Source organism: Salmo trutta, chromosome 32 (genome assembly GCF_901001165.1).
Source record: "Salmo trutta chromosome 32, fSalTru1.1, whole genome shotgun sequence".
Taxonomy (NCBI): domain Eukaryota; kingdom Metazoa; phylum Chordata; class Actinopteri; order Salmoniformes; family Salmonidae; genus Salmo; species Salmo trutta.
The window spans coordinates 25830462-25851746 of record NC_042988.1 but is presented as its reverse complement, the minus strand read 5'-3'; the positions used below and the strand labels follow the sequence as shown (position 1 = coordinate 25851746).

General features: G+C 40.7%; 1 protein-coding gene across 1 annotated transcript in view; it reads left to right on the top strand.

The window, feature by feature from the left end:
- LOC115171552 (transient receptor potential cation channel subfamily M member 4) overlaps positions 1-21285 on the top strand; it is a 73531-nt gene that overhangs the window by 2518 nt on the left and 49728 nt on the right. Inside the window, exons 2-4 of the mRNA XM_029728492.1 lie at positions 15536-15597; positions 15741-15918; positions 16682-16862. Coding sequence (XP_029584352.1) covers positions 15536-15597; positions 15741-15918; positions 16682-16862 — 421 coding nt within the window. The remainder of the gene's footprint in view (positions 1-15535; positions 15598-15740; positions 15919-16681; positions 16863-21285) is intronic.

Sequence of the window (21285 nt, the reverse complement as noted above, 5' to 3'; positions counted from 1 at the left end):
AATGCGAAATATAATAGGTGAAAAATATTTTTTATAAAAAAATACAAAATGCATAGAAATGTCTCATCAGTCCCCGTTGTGCCATAAGGTGTTCTTTTTGTTCTTCTTTGGGTATTGGCAAGCCAAAATTGTGTGTGAACGGTAGCCTACTATAGCATATGCAGAAAGTGTTTTCTGTTTCTGTGTTAAATATTTCACTGAATGCAGAAAGTATAGTATTAACTGACTTTTATTATAGAATAAATAACGTTTATCACAAAATAAATCAATTTAGATGTAAAATTGCAGTAGCCTATGTCATTCCTCTCCATTTCCTGGTATTTCTTTATTTAACCAATTGCTCTCTTTTCTGTTGCTGAAATTCAGTAGGCTAAAGTGTTACAGAACCAGTAAACTTGTAACTTAATCTTGATCTTACAGTTCCACCTAACCTGTTGTACCCTAATCTTGATATAGCCTACATTCATCAATGCCAGTAGCTTTACATTCATCAATGCCAGTAACTTTACATTCATCAATGCCAGTAGCTTTACATTCATCAATGCCAGTAACTTTACATTCATCAATGCCAGTAACTTTACATTCATCAATGCCAGTAACTTTACATTCATCAATGCCAGTAGCTTTACATTCATCAATGCCAGTAGCTTTACATTCATCAATGCCAGTAACTTTACATTCATCAATGCCAGTAACTTTACATTCATCAATGCCAGTAACTTTACATTCATCAATGCCAGTAGCTTTACATTACTCAATGCCAGTAGCTTTACATTCATCAATGCCAGTAGCTTTACATTACTCAATGCCAGTAACTTTACATTCATCAATGCCAGTAATTTTACATTCATCAATGCCAGTAACTTTACATTCATCAATGCCAGTAGCTTTACATTCATCAATGCCAGTAGCTTTACATTCATCAATGCCAGTAGCTTTACATTCATCAATGCCAGTAGCTTTACATTCATCAATGCCAGTAGCTTTACATTCATCAATGCCAGTAGCTTTACATTCATCAATGCCAGTAGCTTTACATTCATCAATGCCAGTAGCTTTACATTCATCAATGCCAGTAGCTTTACATTCATCAATGCCAGTAACTTTACATTCATCAATGTCAGTAGCTTTACATTCATCAATGCCAGTAACTTTACATTCATCAATGCCAGTAGCTTTATATTCATTGGCAAAAATCTACCTCCTCAAGGCTCTAGAGTATAAAGCTATTGCGTTTGGCAAATATTGTTTTAATAAATCTGCACAACTGCAAATGGGAGACAAGAATAGCTGAATTCTCAATCCTTGTGACAGTTACTTACTCATCAATGTAGGCAAGGCCTACTACTGTAGGCTTGCTGTTTTGTTCATACCTTCTAACAAGGTTCTTTATGACTTTATTGCATTTTTTTGTTGACGTTTAACCGGTTTTTGAGTGGCAATGACGGGATAATGTCTGCGTTGTTGTAAAAACATAACGCTGTTGTGACACGCGCGTCTCGAATCATCAGGGCAGGCTAGTCCATCTTTTTCATGCATGAACTGATAGGACGAGAGGTTGGACATACGACTAATTTAAGTTGTACAGCAGCTGCCAACTGTCCCACAAAGTAGTTTATAAAAAACATGACTTTTAGTGTCCTCTGGTCTCTTGACATACAAAAGCTGAAAGGTTTTTCTACCCCTATTTGAAAGGAGTGAAAAAGCAAAACTGTGTGACAATTGTCCCATAAGTTCTGTATATATATGCAGCCTCTCAAACTAAACTTGAGAATTTAAATTACACAATTTGTGTCAGTCACAAAAGATAAGGCATGATAGCCCACATGCTGGTATGGTAGTACTATGCATTACATTCATTGTTCCCGAGAAATAGAAACAAAGGAGAGATAAGACTGGACAAAACTCTGTTCAAGAGAGAGCAAATAGAGACAAAGACCACGTTTCCATCCACAGTTTCTATGGGACTACTGTCATACCGAATAGAAAATCACAACAGCTGTGATGGAAACAGGAAGTGGCGGTATAATTATATAAATGTGACAATTTGTTCGTTCCACATGGAGAAATATTTTTGTGTCTGTAAAATTAATCCGCATGAAATGGCTATGGAAAATGCATTTATGTGCAAATACTGATATAAAAGCATTATATTGAAGTAAACTTGGATTCACATGATTATATGTGTTGTCCTCCTATGACTTGGATGCAATTTATTACCCTACAGATTATGTTATGATGAACTTCAGAGTGGTGAAAGTGCACAGTGATGAGCTTGGTGCTCTTTTCCAATAAATACCCAGGGTCTTATTCTGGTGACATGATGATCGATGCTTTGATTTATTAGGGTCCCCATTAGCCAATGGCAACAGCTAATCTTACTGGGGTCCGACATATAACGAAAAAGACATTACAGACAAAGACTTTACAATTTACATACATTTAAAAACATGAACATGTAGTGTGTTTGTGTGCATCTATCAGTTACACATGTTACTACATACACACAACAAGTAGGTAACATGGGGGAGAGGTGTTGTGCCGCGAGGTGTTGCTTTATTTGTTTTTGGAAACCAGGTTTGCTGGTCACTTGTGCTATATAAGATGGAATGGAAGTCCATGCACTCATGACTCTGTATAATACTGTATGTTTCCTTGAATTTGTTCTGGACCTGGGGACTATAAATAGACCCCGGGTGGCATGTTGCTTGGCTGCCATTTGACAAATACAAATATTCTTCTTTTATGCATTATGATCTCATCATGTAGGCTAGCCTATCGGCACTTTATCTGTGAACTGTTGTCTGGACCACATGTGCCAAGACCAGAGTGGGCACATTTATTATTAAAAAGCAATGAAAACAAATGTAATTTTATACTTGAAAATGTAAGCGAAAATTGACCATTTATGTGCACCAAGCTTATTTTAGAAGGGTATAATGCTTTGTTTTTGTTTCAACTGCTGATTGGCCCTTTAAATGTGAAGTCAAACTCAATGTGACTTGGATTCAAAAATAATAATGCTAAGACTGGTGGAAGGAAACTCTCTCGCCCATGTTTACACCAATCCAATGCTTTTTCACCTCAGTAGGACATGCAAGAAGAATCAAGTTGGCTACCAAGACGATTACCCCATGCGGATAAATTATATGAAGCATAAAAAAAGCCAAGAATAAGATGATGGAAACAGGAGATCATTTCATAAATGTCGACAGACAATTTGTTCATTCCACATGGTGGGATCTTTTTGCCGGTAAAATGAATGACGTTAAAGGAAACTTGGAGTTACATGATGGTATGTTATGTGGTCCTCCCACTACAACTCGGAAAAGCATGTGGTTTATTATGCTACAGAGGAAATAAGTTATGATGAACTTCACAGGAGACATGATGATCGATGATTGGCAGCCATTTGACAAATATAAATAATCTTGCTCTTGTCCATAATAATCTAATAATTTGCTAATTAACACAACAGTTTTTATGACAAAACCATCAGTAGCCTACAGTTTGAAAATGTGATGGAAATACATTGAACAGGCAGAATTGAAACGCTCACAGCAGTAGAAATCCTATTTTTCGAGCTGAAAGACAATGGCCAGAACTTACCCATGATGTTGCACAATAATTTAAGTCCATAAGTCCTCTTCAACAAGGTTCACAGGATGATAGAAAGGACAGTATCAGTTGGTTATCAAAGAAAGCACTCTATCATGTAGGAACTATCATGTGAAATCCTTACCATGTTTATCTCAATACCACAAGGATGATGCAAGTGAAGTTTAGTTTAGTGCTGTAGGTTTGTTATTTTTGAATGCAACAGGTAATCATTCTTAGTCATTAGTTAATGTAATGAGTTTATATAGCAATTCTGGGGTCAATTTGACTAATGGTTTACGTTAAGATTTGTGAAATATTTTCAGCATTAGTGTGTGTATATAGCTATATTGTGGTCATCATTGACAAAATAAAGTCCAGGAATTCAATATTTGTGTGTAAATGATTTAAATCTCAGTTGATACACTCCACATCAGCGTTCCAAAATACATCAATACAATCTCACAGCTGTAATACGCAGACTTCCGGGTTTCTAATTTTCCTGAATAATAGATCCACTTTTCACTATGTTCATACCACATAGTTGCTCTATTATTTGATTGATACAGATATACTCATCACAATAATTATTTTGGCTTGCCCATATTTTATATATATTTTTTGCATTAGACAATAGTCATTGCTCTGGCACCAGTGGCAGCAGGTAGCCTAGTGGTTAGAGTGTTGGACTAGTAACCGGAAGGTTGCAAGATCGAATCCCCGAGGTGACAAGGTAAAAATCTGTCGTTCTGCCCCTGAACAAGACAGTTAACCCACTGTTCCTAGGCCGTCATTGAAAATAAGAATGTGTTCTTAACTGACTTGCCTAGTTAAATAAAGAATTAAGTGGGATACTAATGACATCCATAGTGCAGCCATCAAAGGGTGCAGTGACTTTATATTCACACAGCTTCTAAGTACATATACATAAGGTTTACATACCAAATTTCATGGCCCCATGTTGTTCGGTTCAGTTCTTATATCCTTGGTGTCATCTAGTGGTGTAGCGTGGCCCACTTAAAATGCAGCAACTAATCATTCTCAAATTCATTGAGTTAATATGATTTATCATTCATGAGAAGAAAATGTATGTTTTTTTTCTTCTCAAAACCATTAGACTGATGTAATAGTCTAAATACAAAATCTGGAGTGAATCTGACTTATGGTTCATGAGAAGATGATGATTGCAGATGATTTTGAGTATTAGCGTTACATATATGATTTAGTAGTTAATTGTTTATTTTTATGTCAATAGCAAATTCATTGTGGTTCATCTTAGGTACTGGCCATAACAGTGATGAGACAAGTTGATAGGCCACTGTGGAGTGGATTTACAGTGGTTTAAATGGACAATCCCTTAGTTTGAGAAAAGCTAATTTAAGACGTACCAAAGGCCTACATTCCAAATTGTGCCATTTAGTCCTATAGTTCATGAGAAGTATTTTTTTGCATATTAGCGTATGTGCTAATAAGCATCTACTGGTATAGTGTGGTCATCTTTGAATGCATCAATGTTATTTTTTCAAACTCTTTAGGAACTATTGTGATGAGTCTAAAGAACACATATGGAGTGAATTTGACTCTTAGTCCAAGAGAAGAAGATTTTTATGATTATTTTAAAGTGTTTCGTAGTCAAAAAAGTGAGTTGTTAAGCTTCCTCCTTTTTTATAATATCAATGCCAAACATATGCTATGACATGGTAATGTTTTTGATGACCCTAAAATGTTTCAAGTTGACAGGCCATTGGAGTGGATTTACAAAGGATTTAAATGGACACGTAAAATTGGACTTCCTGATTTATCGATAACTCAGCCGACCCTTAAGGCCGGCGTGATTTAGGGCTTCTAACCCCTTTTAAACATTGTGTGTTTAAGCTACATACCGCTGGGTTGTACCATTTGGATTTGTCTATTTATTCTACATCAGTTGGTAACAACCATTATGTGTTATTGAAAGGGGCTGAGCTAGAGCAGTTTTTGTGAGACAAGGGCGGACCCAGAAGGGGCCCCGGGCCGGGTCTTTTTTTACAAAAACGCCTGTAGAGTAAGAATGGTTTGCGCTTTTAATAGTTTGTAGCTATCTATGAAAAAGCTGAGACTCTCATGAACACGTGTAACATGTTTTGCTCTATGACGCTCACAAGCTACACAATAGTTGTTAGAAGGTAAGGGGTTCTTCAACATAGAATATCATAGGAAATCCCGGGACAGAGTGTCTATAATACATTAATAAGCTCACGTAGTTGCTGTCACAAACTCCACACAGTTGTCAGTGACTAGTTGGATATTAATTTCTCAATGAAGAAACAATTTTTGTACTACAGCATTCAAATAAATAGATTTTTATCAGGTTTTTGCTTTGGCGGACCTTTTTTGTTGTTGACATTTGTCAATAAAACTCATGATATAGTTTTGTGTTCTATGTGTAGTCCTGGTTGTCCTGAAAAGAAAATGGTAAAACAGTTCAGTTCATTGTGAGGCAAAATATAAGGTCTGGATATGAAGGTCAGAATTATAATATTTTCTTTGCTTGGGTCTTGGGACTGATAGATTTTACCAATCCCTTTGGCTTTTATCAAACTGTCAAATTTGATACTATTTGGTTCATGAGAATACGTTTTCCAAAATATCCAAGATGGAGGAAAATCTATCCTGATGGACCTTATGAGTCCTTGTGGCAAATGTATTCAGCATGCGGAAACAGCCTACATACAAAGTTTAAAGTCTCTAGGTCAAACGGGGAAACAGATATGAGGGTTTGTGAGACTGCTTATAACAGCGACCCCTGTAGGCCAATCGGTGCCATTATTTTTGACCAAGTTACTATGTCCTCTAGTTTCTGTGTGCCAAATTAGAAAAAAAGTTAACAATCTATGCTTAAGTTATTTGACCATTTCAAGGAGAACTAACAAAACCCCTAAAATATGGAAAATGGAAATGTAGCCTATGTCAATTACAATGATTTAGTTAACACACCCTGTCCACTACCTAGCATCTGAAACAAAATACGGTGTTGTGAATTGGGTATTCACAGAGTCATGCATTTTTGTCTTACCTGGTCTGTGAGAAGATTCTAGCTAGTGTATCCCTCTGACTGTTATTCGACTGTTGTTGGATGTGGCTGTCCAGTTTATCAAGTCCCAGATTCCATCCAGCAGGCTCCCAATTACTTTTTCTGATTTTTAAAATAAAAATTCAAGTACAATTTGCTCTTTAGCGCCATCAGTTGACTACCTGATAGGCCAGATCCAGAAGAACTGAGCGCACATTTCAGCACCCCAGGATGTCCATTTACTTTGCAGTCCCCCCTCATAGCAAATAGCTGACAAAACAATCCAAGCACTGGGCGCACAGCCTGGGCACCCGGAGCTCCTGCTGGCAGAGTAGTAACTGAGCAGCTTGTTTTGTGTACATACATTTACTGCACTTTTATGAGCATTTTAAGAACATAAGTGTGTTATATAATTCATTATTTATTAGAGAAACACTTTTCCATCATTTGTCACTACAAAAAAAGTTCCTGTCAAACAGATAAACATTTTGTGGATATTTTATAACCTTTCTCCTATTTAGTTGCCCTTTCCATTACACGTGTCACAAGTTTATTTTGCGACATTGTTTTTGTTGAATATACCTGGGTCATTGGAAACCTGCCTATTGAGAGAGGAAGGTATTTCTCTTGTCTAGTGATACCTTTAATCTTGTCCACTCATTTTCCTCTCTCTAATGTACTCTGTTGAATGAGTGGACAGTCAATATTTGTGTATATATATATATATAGAGAGAGAGGGTGTGTGTGTGTTTTTTTTTTATTTGACCTTTATTTAAGCATGGAGTCATGCTGAAACTGCGCTCCTCTTTCTCAGATGAGCCCAGCATGAAAACATCAAATGATTACACTATACTGTACATATCTACAGTATATACACATGGAAAAGCAAACACAAAACACGAACACCTAAATACAATCATGAAACAAACACATTCTTCAGTAAAAATGCCCTCTAACAACCGCCTGATTTGCCCTAGAAGGACCAACTTTAAGGATGTTTGGAGATCATTCCACATGAGAGGCGCAAAAAACTAAAAGCAAATTAACCTAAATCGGTGGATTTTTTAAATTTAACCAGGTAGGCCAGTTGAGAACAAGTTCTCATTTACAACTGCGACCTGGCCAAGATAAAGCAAAGCAGTGCGACACAAACAACACCACCGAGTTACACATGGAATAAACAAACGTACAGTCAATAACACAATAGAAAAGTCTATATACAGTGTGTGCAAATGAAGTAAGATTAGGGAGGTAAGGCAATAAATAGGCCATAGTGGTGAAATAATTACAATTTAGCAATTAAACACTGGAGTGATAGATCTGCAGAAAAAAACATTATGGGGATGAGGTAGTTGGGTGGGCTATTTACAGATGGGCTATGTACAGGTGCAATGATCTGTAAGCTGCTCTGACAGCTGATGCTTAAAGTTAGTGAGGGATATATTAGTTTCCAGCTTCAGTGATTTTTGCAATTCGTTCCAGTCATTGGCAGCAGAGAACTGGAAGGAAAGGCGGCCAAAGGAGGAATTGGCTTTGGGGGTGACCAGTGAAATATACCTGCTGGAGCGTGTGCTACGGGTGGGTGCTGCTATGGTGACCAGTGAGCTGAGATAAGGCGGGGCTTTACCTAGGAAAGACTTATAGATGACCTGGAGCCAGTGGGTTTGGCGACGAATATGAAGCGAGGGCCAGCCAACGAGAGCATACAGGTCACAGTGGTGGGTAGTATATTGGTCTATGGTGACAAAACGGATGGCACTGTGATGGACTGCATCCAATTTGTTGAGTAGAGTGTTGGAGGCTATTTTGTAAATGACATTGCCAAAGTCAGGGACCGGTAGGATAGTCAGTTTTACGAGGGTATGTTTGGCAGCATAAGTGACGGATGCTTTGTTGCGAAATAGGAAGCCAATTCTAGATTTAATTTTGGATTGGAGATGCTTAATGTGAGTCTGGAAGGAGAGTGAAGCATATTGAAGGAATCTCAAGGTTTGGCCATTCCTGAGTCCGGGTCTGGTAACTTATAAGTGTGAAGGTTAACACTGAGGTAAGGTATGGCGGAAGCATATGCAAGAGGGCTTTATAGACAAAAAGAGCACAATGTTTCGCTCTTAGACTTCAAGGACGGTCAGCCTACTTTCTGATACAAAATGCAATGATGTGTACTGCTGCACAAATGCATCGCTGCACAGCTATTTTGAGGTCTCTCCAGAGATGTTTGTTCTGGTTCAAGTCCGGGCTCTGGCTGGGCCACTCAAGGCCGTTCAGAGACTTGTCCCGAAGCCAGTCCTGCATTGTCTTGGCTGTGTGCTTACGGTCATTGTCCTGTTGGAAGGTGAACCTTCGCCCCAGTCTGAGGTCCTGAGCGCTCTGGAGCAGGTTTTTATCAAGGATCTCTCTGTACTTTGCTCCGTTCATTTTTGCCTCGATCCTGACTAGTACCCCAGTCTCTGCCACTGAAAAACATCCCCACAGCATGACGCTGCCACCACCATGCTTAACCGTAGGGATGGTGCCAGGTTTCCTCCAGACGTGACGCTTAGCATTCAGGCCAAAGAGTTGAATATTGGTTTCATCAGACCAGAGAATCTTGTTTCCCATGGTCTGAGAGTCTTTAGGTGGCTTTTGGCAAACTCCAAGCGGGCTGACATGTGCCTTTTACTGAGGAGTGGCTTCCATTTGGCCACTCTACCATAAAGGCCCTTATTGGTGGAGTGCTGCAGAGATGGTTGTCCTTCTGGAAACTTCTCCCATCTCCACAAATAACATTTTAGTGCTCTGTCAGAGTAACCATTAGGTTCTTAGTCACCTCCTTGACCACGGCCCTTCTCCCCTATTGCTCAGTTTGGCCGAGGGGGCAGCTCTAGGAAGAGTCTTGGTGGTTCTAAACTTCTATTTAAGAAATATCGAGGCCACTGTGTTCTTGGATCTTCAATGCTGCAGAATTGTATTGGTACCCTTCCCCTGATCTGTGCCTCGACACAATCCTATCTCAACGCTCTACAGACAATTCCTTCGACCTCATGGCTTGGTTTTTGCGCTAACATGCACTGTCAAATGTGGGACCTTATATAGATAGGTATGTGTCTTTCCAAGTCATGTCCAATCAAGTTGTAGTAACATCTCAAGGATGATCAATGGAAACAGGATGCACCTGAGCTCAATTTCCAGTGTCATAGCGAAGGGTCTGAATACTTATGTAAATAAGGTATTTGTTTTTTTATATTTAATAAATTAGCAAATATTTCTAAAAGCCTGTTTTCACTTTGTCATACTGGGGTATTGTGTAGACTGCTGAGGATTTTTATTATTTAATCAATTTTAGAATAAGGCTAACATAACAATGTGGAAAAAGTCAAGGGGTCTGATACTTTCCGAAGGTACTTTATTTCATAGTTAAAAAGGATCTAAGTTGAATATTTACAAAGGATTCTATCACTTTTGCTGCTAGGCAAGATCATTTGAAATGGGGTGATAATCCAGACCCTGGGGATGATACCAGAAATAATTGTTAGGTTAAAATGGAGTGTTAAAGATTCTGCAATCAGATCAGCAGAAAGCTGCAGTAAGAAAGGATCAAGCAAATCAGCCGCTGTGGCTTTTTAATATTTTTTTTACATCAATCTTGCACAAGGTGTGTAGCACATCACCAGTCCAAAGCTGTTGTATTGAAAGCAAAGATTAACTAGAAGTTGACGGAACTGATTAAAAACATAAATTCTTATTTTTCTCAGTAATGATGCCAGAGTTTGACACAACTTGCTTAAGAAGGGAAGGAGAGGAATTTCCACACTTCAGTGCATTTACTGTTTTCCCAAATTCTAACAGATCACCAGTAGAGTCGGAGATAGAATTTAGGAAGCAGCTAGATTTAGCTTTCTGGATTGAGGTAGTACATCTCTTTCTCAATTGCATGAAAAGCTGCCAATCAGCTAGAGTCCGTTTTTCTAGCCCAGGCCTGATTTCTCATCATAACAATATCTGTAAGTTTGAGAGAGAGAGAGAGACTAGCCATCTTAATGCACTTCTGGTACAGTATAACTTCTATATGCACTGAGCATGCTATGACAGGTACTAGGGTGTGGGTCAATGGGATATGAGTTCTGAATTGAATGCCAATCCCCTTTCAGCAGCTATTGCTAGTCAGGTTCTACCAGTTTGATTGGTCTACAGTTTGTTTTAACACTTACAGTATCCCACAGTCTCAGAAAAAAAGGTTGCACATTATACTTAAAGGGGTACAAATGCTTGTCACTGTAGTGGTACCCTGTAAGGTATGCCCACTGTACCATTAATTATAGGTAGGAGAGAGTGGGGTAAGTTGACCCAAATAGTTAGTTGAGCCACCCCTTGTTTCTGGGAAACCGTCCATACACCAAATAGGAAATCATTCCATGGAGTATTTGAAGGAAGAAAACATGGAAAAAGTGGTGAGCAAGTTGGGTCCAAAAAACAGATTTTCATAGTTAAATTAATATATTGTGTTATAGGTTTAAGGATGTTTGTATCTAAACCATATGAAAAAAAATGTAATTGTAAATCAAGCGACAATGTGAGATCCTAAACCTATCATGAAAGTGTATCATGTATGTGCTAATATAGTCAATATGTTTGCCTTGGCGTAAGTTGAGCCAATGGCCACCATAGACCATACAAATTATAACATTTTGTCAGTTTTATGCAATGTATCATGCATTTAAACTATTGTTAAAGAGTAGACATCGTCATGCCCAGTGTATACAAATGTAAAACCAGCACATTTAGCCCCCTAAGGAATTGAGAGAAGGGAAGAAGTCCATTCAGCAGCAGCAGGAGATGGAAAAAATAGATTGAATGGTCTATTGACAAAAAAGAAAAGCACCATGTACCTGTGTGAAAGAGAGCTATGATAGAGTAGCAGAGGCACACAAGGTCTTATCTGATGACATGGAGTCTGAGCTTGATAAACATGTCAAGAATCTCGCAGACTAGTTTTATGGAGAGAACTTGCCTACAAATTTGCACATCAAAACAACATCCCTGTCCCAGACAACTGCTCAAGAAATGGAAGGATAAGTGATATTGAACAGAGAGATCTATATATGAATATAGGCATGCTTTTAAGATGCACAATATATCACACCCCCAATCCATTAATTAAACTTTGACCGACCAGCACCATCACCCATTGTCACAGAACACCATCACCCATTGTCACAGCACACCATCACCCACTGTCACAGAACACCATCACCCACTGTCACAGAACACCATCACCCACTGTCACAGAACACCATCACCCACTTACACCAAGGTGGCTCAAGTTACCCTTTTCTCTATGCTCAATTTACCCCATACCTGAGGTCATTTTTTTTCAAGAGACTACTTTTGACAAGCTATGTTTTCAAAACTGTTATGTTTACATCAATTGTGATTATTTCCAGGGATACACAACATCCGAAAATTAATGTAGATAGTATTCTTTATAAAAAAGACACTATTTCTCTTGACATAGTGATGCTGATTGTAAAAAATGGCTCAACTTACCCAACTCTCCCCTACATAATTGTAAGTTTGCAGTGTGACCGCAAAACAGCCAATAGTGCACCTTAGGGGACAAGATAGTACCTTTGATTATTAGTCCCTACCACGCTTTCACCTCTTCGGTAATAAAGCCTGTGGAACTTCTTGTCATTGAGAGGCTGAAAGAAGGTGGAGTGTATCCAAGCTGTTTGCCACTCCCAACAAATCAAATCAAAGTTTATTTGACACATGCTTCATAAACAACATTGAAATAATGCTTACTTACGGGTCATTTTCCAACAATGCAAATAGAAATAATGACACAAGGAATAAATACACAGTGAATAAAGAATAACAATAAAGAATAACAGTAACTTGGCTATAAACAAGAAGTACCAGTACTGAGTCGATGTGCAGGGGTACAAGGTAACTGAGGTAGCTACAGAATGTACAGTTGAAGTCGGAAGTTTACATTCACCTTATCCAAATACATTTAAATTCAGTTTTCCACAATTCCTGACATTTAATCCCAGTAAAAATTCCCTGTTTTAGGTCAGTTAGGATCACCACTTTTATTTTAAGAATGTGAAATGTCAGAATAATATTAGAGGATTATTTATTTCAGCTTTTATTTTTTTCATCACATTCCCAGTGGGTCAGAAGTTTACATACACTCAATTAGTATTTGGTAGCATTGCCTTTAAATTGTTTAACTTGGGTCAAACGTTTTTTTGTAGGCTTCCACAAGCTTCCCACAATAAATTGGGTGAATTTTGGCCCATTCCTCCAGATAGAGCTGGTGTAACTGAGTCAGGTTTGTAGGCTTCCTTGCTTGCACACACTTTTTCAGTTCTGCCCACATATTTTCTACAGGATTGAGGTTAGGGCTTTGTGATGGCCACTCCAATACCTTGACTTTGTTGTCCTTAAGCCATTTTGCCACAACTTTGGAAGTATGCTTGGGGTCATTGTCAATTTGGAAGACTCATTTGCGACCAAGCTTTAACTTCCTGACTGATGTCTTGAGATGTTGCTTCAATATATACACATCATTTTCCTTTCTCATGATGCCATCTATTTTGTGAAGTGCACCAGTCCCTCCTGCAGCAAAGCACCCCCACAACATGATGCTGCCACCCCCGTGCTTCACGGTTGGGATGGTGTTCTTTGGCTTGCAAGCCTCCCCCTTTTTCCTCCAAACATAACGATGGTCATTATGGCCAAACAGTTCTATTTTTGTTTCATCAGACCAGATGACATTTCTCCCAAAATGATGATCTTTGTCCCCATGGGCACTTTTTTATGGTGGTTTCGGAGCAGTGGCTTCTTCCTTGCTGAGTGGCCTTTCAGGTTATATCGATGTAGGACTTGTTTTACTGTGGATATAGATACTTTTGTTCCTGTTTCCTCCAGCATCTTCACAAGGTCCTTTGTTGTTGTTCTGGGATTGATTTGCACTTTTCGCACCAAAGTACATTCATCTCTAGGAGACAGAACGCTTCTCCTTCCTGAGCAGTATGACGGCTGTGTGGTCCCATGGTGTTTATACTTGCGTACTATTGTTTGTACAGATGAGCGTGGTACCTTCAGGTGTTTGGAAATTGCTCCCAAGGGTGAACCAGATTCGTGGAGGTCTACCATTTTTTTTCTGAGGTCTTGGCTGATTTCTTTTGATTTTCCCATGATGTCAAACAAAGAGGCACTAAAGCCATGACATCATTTTCTGGAATTTTCCAAGCTGTTTATTAAAGGCACAGTCAACTTAGTATATGTTAACTTCTTGCCCACTGGAATTGTGATACAGTGAATTATAAGTGAAATAATCTGTCTGTAAACAATTGTTGGAGAAATTACTTGTCATGCACAAAAGTAGATGTCCTAACCGACTTGCCAAAACTATAGTTTGTTAACAAGAAATTTGTGGAGTGGTTGAAAAACACGTTTTTAATGACTCCAACCTAAGTGTATTTAAACTTCCGACTTCAACTGTACATATAGGTTGGTGTAAAGTGACTAGGCAACAGGATAGATAATAGACAGTAACAGCACCGTATGTGGTGAGTGTGAAAGTGTTTGGATGTATGTGTGTTGGGATGTCAGTGTAAGTTTGTGGGCAGAGTTCCGTGTGTGTGCATAGTTAGTGCAAAAAAGAGTCAATGCAGGCCTTTTTAAAATTTTATTTAACCTTTATTTAACTAGGCAAGTCAGTAAAATTTTACAATGATGGCCTACCCTGGCCAAACCCTCCCCGCTGAGCACCGCCCGAACAGGGAGAGAAGCCACCTTCGGTGGAAGTCGTGACAATGGCTATGAACAAAGGCGGAGAGTCGAAACGAAAAGCCAATCAATTTCACTGGTGCCCACTTGGGGTAGTGTCATTTTCAAGGAAATTATATACAAAATTTATTCAAAACAATATATAGTATGCCAACAATGCTAGCACCGTAAATTATCTTAATCTGGATAATTTGTGCTTCTCACAGACAATTTAGCCAGCAGCCGCTGGTAAACAGTGTTCCACTCATACCTACCTTTCCAATATGAACTTCCCCAGACTCTTGAACAATGTGCTGAGGCCTGGAAGCAGAGGCTACTTTATTACAGGTGTTAATTTCCTATGATAAAATCCTATGATTTGTTAATGTGTTCGGACCAAACAGCTAGCGCTGAAAAAATATGATTCAAGCTAAGAAGAGAAGTATCAAACAAAATAACTGCATTATGGTATTTACTCATATACTATTGACATAGAAAATTGGATACATTTGTGGACAAAATTCTAACTTACTCAACCTTTAATTTAACACTGAAAAGTGTGGACCCATATTATAGACAATGGAACAGTGTTATAAACCGGGTAGTTTGGATCCTTGATGCTGATTTGTCTGAAAGCCGTGCTTTATCAGACAATATACCATGGGTATGACACACAATTACTTGTTTACTGTTCTAATTGTGTTGGTAACTAGTTTATAATCGCAATAAGGCACCTTGAGGGTTTGTGGTGAATTGCCAATATACCACGGCTAAGGGCTGTATCCAGGCACTCCTTGTTGCGTCGTGCTTAGAGCAGTCCTTAGTCGTGGTATATTGGACATATATACCACACCTCCTCGGGCCTTATTGCTGAAATATAACACTGTGTTGATTCAGCACTGGAGAATATGCTGTGTACAATGACGAATCCACCTGTGCTATCTTAGTGACATTATTTAAATATTGTAATGCAGGGCCTTGTTGTATTGGAGTCGTGGCTTTTAGTTAGTTATTTTTTTATCGAGTTGACTTGGCTTTTTGCTAATTGCTACTATACATCCAGTTTCACAAAAAATTCAACATCTGTAGCCGAGAGAGTTTACTCTTAATCAACTCTTTCTCTCCCAGAGCTGGATCCCCAACATCATCAGGAAGAGAGTATGCACCACATTCGTAGAGGACTCTTTAAGGTACAGCCTCTCTCTGGGTCACTGAGTTGTCCCTTTATCTGACACAATATAGTTACAGTTACAATGCAAAATGTGTCTGGTCTATGCAAATGTGTGTGTGTGTTGTTTGTGTGTGTGTGTGTCTCTCTCTCTCTCCCTGTCAGCAATGGGGCATTGTGTCAGTGTGGGGGCATGCGGGAGACTCACGGCTCCAACGCTACGGGAGACTATTTCGGAGCCGCCATCGTCAGCCAGTGGGACAGCTCCCAGCACTCCTCAGAGTACCCCACCGACGCCTTCGGAGAGCTGGAATTCACAGGGGCTGGCAGGAGACACAGCCATGTGAGTAACACACACATGTAAGAGCATGCACATAGCAACATATGCACACACGTGCGTGCATACACTTGCACATATGCAAGCACACACACACTCATGCAAGGGCAAACTAACACACACACACACACACACACACACACACACACACACAACACTGGTGTCTTGGGTTTGGCCTCTGGCCCTTGTTGATGACCTCATGGAGGACAGTGTGTTTATTCAGCCGTGTCCCGCACTCAATCAATCAGCCCAGGGTATTACTAAAGTATAAATAACATTAGGACACACACATGCATATCTGTCAGTATGGTGACTGGCTGATTCATAAATTAGGTAGCTGGCTTAGTGCCCGTCAACTCATAACTATCAATTGACTCAGCTATGTTACCACATGATCCTACTGAGAGATTGAGTTCATGCTAATCTCATGATGCTATATGTTATGAAATGAATACGTCACATAGCCATTCATTGACACTAAATGACAAATATGTGAATGTAGTTCATTTCAGTCTTTTGCTCATCTACATCAGGTCTGGTTGGGCTGTATGTTGCAGAACGTGTGTCTGGCATTCTATGGAACCATGGTGGGCCGAATGTTCTCACCTGTACTGATATCTCTTCACTTTCGATTAGCTACACCATATAGGCAAAACAAGCAACTAGCAAGCAGCACTTTATGTAGCCTCTTGAGCATCATAACTTTTTGTGTGGCGATAATCATTGACCCTTCCCCATCCTCTTCTCCTTTTCTCTTCCTATTGGTCAGTTCTTGCGTCTGTCATGCGACACCCCACCTCAGATCGTGTACAGTCTGATGACGGCCCACTGGGGGGTGCCCTCCCCCAACCTGGTGGTTTCTGTTGTGGGGGGTGGGGGGTGTGAGAAGGTCAAGACCTGGGTCAGGGAGGTGCTGAGACAGGGGCTGGTCAAGGCGGCACAGAGAACCGGTGAGACACACACGCACACATACACACAAACAGACATACTGTCACGTCCTGGCCAGTATAAGGGTTAATTAGTATTGTAGTTTGGTCAGGACGTGGCAGAGGGTATTTGTTTTATGTGGTTCAGGGTGGTGTGTTTGTTAAAAGGGTGTTTGAATAAGTATTCCGGGGTTTTTGGGCACTGTTTGGTTTTCATGTATTTCTATGTTTAGTCTGGTGTGGGTGATTGTTCTGTGTTTCGCCTTGTGCCTTACCAGACTGTTTTTGTTGATCGTTCGTGTTTTGTTATTTTTGTACGTTCATTTTGAAAGTTAAATAAAAGTCAAGATGAGCCTGCACGTACCTGCTGCGTTTTGGTCCTCCTTCACCGATGACAACTGTGACACATACCATGGTGTGCTGTGATTGAGGCTGGTCAGAGCACAGCTGAGGACAACGCCCACTCTGTTTCATCTATTTGTTTAAAATATAATTAATTCATACACTCTTAGAAGTAAAGGAACCTGGAAGAACCTTTTTGGGATTCAAAAAATTGCCACACAGAGGGAACCTTTCCAGTTCAAAAAGGTTTCTTGAGGAACCCCAGTGTAAAGGTTCAAACTGGAACCTTTTTGTAATGGGAGGGGTACAATTTGAATATTTTTAATAATATATTGTAGAGGTGGCAGCCTATTAGAAGATTGGAGAGGTGTGGCTTATCGGGGCCGTGGGTTTCAGATAGTTATTTTTGACCACCTGTTTGAGTAAATGTCATAATTGTTCATAATGTTAAGTTTGTACACTGAAAATTGACATTTTCCTTAAATGCTTCGTGATGACCCCCATTGGGAGGAGGACCTCCCGCCCTATGATGACGGGATAAGACTCCTCTACGCAGGAGAGGAAGACGAGATGGAAGATGAGGCGTAAGCCGACAGATCATCTTCCGTCCTTAGCGGGCATCGATAGTGGACGACAAATATTCGCTGCTCAATGTCTGCAAATGGGCAGCGGCCAGACTCGACATTGAGTGGGCCGAACCCGTGGGTGACTGAGACGCAGAGGGGGACTTTTACGATGGGAGGCGTCTCTCCTCTCGTGCTGTCCCAGGCAAGCACCTCTGGTAGCACTTTATTTGGATAGTCCATCTGTAGAGGCTCTACAGGCTATCAGTAACATTTCAACTAATTATCTATTAATCCTAGCTCTAATCCTAACTTTAGCCCTTATCCTAACCTTAAACTTAACCCTTACCCTAATCTGTATTCTATACCTAACCCTAACTTTAGCAAGCAGTTGCTTATCAACAGTTTGTTGATAGTTTGACCATCTGTAGAAAATCCGGACTATGCAAATAAAGTGTGACCGCAGCTCCTCCTGGCTGTCCCAGCCTACTTGCCGGAACCCAAGCGCTACTGGGTCAATCCCTTTACCTCCAGGGTCCAAACCAGGCATTTTTCCAACATGGAGGTCAAGGACATGGAGGACCTGGGTATTTGAGCTTTCACTGGCCTACCACCTCAACCCCAATGCCATCACAGAGCTCAACCTCCTTGCCTCTAGAGGTCCCATCCAATGCTGTCATGAATCTTGCGGTGGTAGGAAAGAGAGCCTTGAGGCTCAACCGGTCTGACAAGGACAAAGAAGACTTCCTTGAAACTCTAGTAGTGCCTAAGGTACTGTTTGGGCCTTCTGTTGCCAACATGCAGCAGAAGTGCAAACTCTGCAAGAAGGAAAGTCAAGCTTTCAACTTCTGTCTGCCCTGTAGACCTGGGAACTGTGGCAATCTGGGCTAGCCCTCCACTAACCAAGGTGGGGAATGGGGAAGCCCCCAGAAACACAGCATGTGACACTGGTGCAAACGGCCATCCCCTGTAGCCACGTCTAAGTCCCGCCCCTCTGGTTCTCCTGCCAAGAAGAAGGGGTGTCAGACCTATGGGTACGCCGCCTGCGGAAGAGAGGGGCAGTCAACGAGGCATTCGGTTCCCTGCACTGTTCCTTCTTGGGTGGAGCACAGACTCTGCACACAAGGGAGATCACTCTACCCCCGGGTGCCCTCCGTGCCACAGCTCTCCCCTCCACTCGTTCGTTTTCAGCCGAGGCAGGAAGACAAATTACCAGTTGCTTCGAAGCATTGTCACCTGTTCCCAGTGTCACTACACTCTCTTTCAATAAAACACCTGTCACAACCAGGCATCTTGCCAAGGAAACAGAGCAAAAATACAATGCACCACTGGTGAGTGAGAGTCAGCCTCCCTGTTGGCTACTCGCCGAGAGAGTAGACAATTGGCACGCATGTGCAGTCAAACCTTGAATCCTATCCACAGTTACCAAGGGCTACAGACTGCAGTTTGCAATGAGACCTCCTGCCTTCAACGGCATTCTGGAAAGGTATACCGAAACTTCGGTACTTTTTGTTTATACTAGAACATGGTACTAGAATTTTTCTAAACCTTTGGTAATTCTGTCAAATGTCTCATGTCATCTACTGATTGAGAGAGGATCAAGTCTCTCTAGCAGCGCTGCCGATGTCCCCTTATAGGGTAAGCGCATCGTGCCTGCTCCACTTAGTCATTGCTAGCTCAAGCCTGTCCCAAGGAACCTCTGCACTCACTGGGAGTCTGGGCTGCATCATGTTAGCTCCCCACTCATGCTGCACAGATGTTAACACACTTCAATAATGCTGCACGGCATGTAAAAATGTTTCAACTTTTAATTACTGTTCGCAAAACAATGTCCATTACAGGCTACAACACTTTACAATGCCAGAAGATACCAGTAGCTTCCAGCTTTGTAGGTTAACTTTCCTTGCTAACTTACAACTGAAGCTAACTGTCAGGTTGTGCGCTACTGGTGTAGAAGTCAGGTGCAGGAGAGCAGAGTTGTGATCAGGCGCGCACTTTATTTGGCAGAAGCAAACAACAGACGGATGCAACTGCGTCAAATAAACCTCCAGCCAAAAGGAAAAGTGAAAGCGCGACAAAGTCACAATGATTCAAAAATGTTTAACAATAAACATACTACGGGTGAACACGGTACTCGGAGAAAAACCAGCCTGGCGTGTCACACAAAACACATAACAAAAACAATTCCACACAAAGACATGGGGGGAACAGAGGGAATATATATATATGTAGTGTGATTAGGGAATGTAAACCAGGTGTGCGGGGAAACAAGACAAAACAAATGGAACAATGAACAGTGGAGCGGCAATGGCTAGAAGACCGGTGACGTCGACTGCCGAACGCCGCCCGAACAAGGAGAGGAGCCGACTTCGGCGGAAGTCGTGACACTAACGTTAATTCACTATTCTAGAACTTTGTTTGCGATAACTAAGTACCATAATGCAAGTATGCTGATTTCAAAGCTGATTGTCACCAAAAACCATACAGTCATTGACAAAATACCTATTCCTTCACTTGTTCTCCCTAGCCCCGAGTGTCTGGTCTGGAGCGCGAAGTCCTGAGCTCTGAAGTGCTGGTCGGCTACTGCGTAGCAAGCCCTGGTCTGCTCTCGAAAGCCTATGTAAATTACGATTAAAAACAAACAAAACATTTTGAAGCCATTTTGGCCACTAAAATGTGTTTATTATGATCAAGTTTGGTCCCCACAGTGAATTATTATAAAGTTCACTACAAATCGTGATATTTAATTAAATAGTGATCCGTTCTGACTACTACATTTGTCGTCACACAGGACCACGTGCTGACACAGACCAATCACAGGCTGGCAGGCCTGTGATTGCCTGGTTGGGTTGACTCTCTCAGGCAGGATGAAATCGACTACATCGACCATGATCCTTTGCTAGTTATGGCCACTTTCACCATGATCGTTAGCGATTTTGTTTTTGGTTGCCATTCAGCCCCATTCAGCAATATGGCGCGCTTCAAATTCAAATACTTTCGGCTTCATGCGCCATCGGGAATTATCTATAGGAATACGTGGATGACATCAACGCTATCACTATCTACTGGTTTTAATGTCTATGCCCTCACCTCCCATCTCTCTCACTGTGTGTGTGTGAATGATGTCATTAGGTCTTAGAGACAGCACACACTTTTATAAAAGAAGAGATTGAAGAAGCAATGCAAATGTTGTTGATCAGCACAATAACATTAGTCCCAAATGGAAAGGAAATAGATACTTTTTCATCTGTAACCCAATGAAATCAGCCAAAACAAGCTGAATAACTGAATACATGAACACACTCCTATTGAAAATGCATTCACCTGTATTGGGCTCCCAAGTGGCGCAGCGGTCTAAGGCACTGCATCTCAGCGCTTGAAGTGTCACTACAGTCACCCTGGTTTGATTCCAGGCTGTATCATAACCGGCCGTGATTGGGAGTCCCGTAGGGCGGTGCACAATTGGCCCAGTGTTGTCTGGGTTTGGCCGGTGTAGGCTGTCATTGTAAATAAGCATTTGTTCTTAATGTTCTTAACTGGCT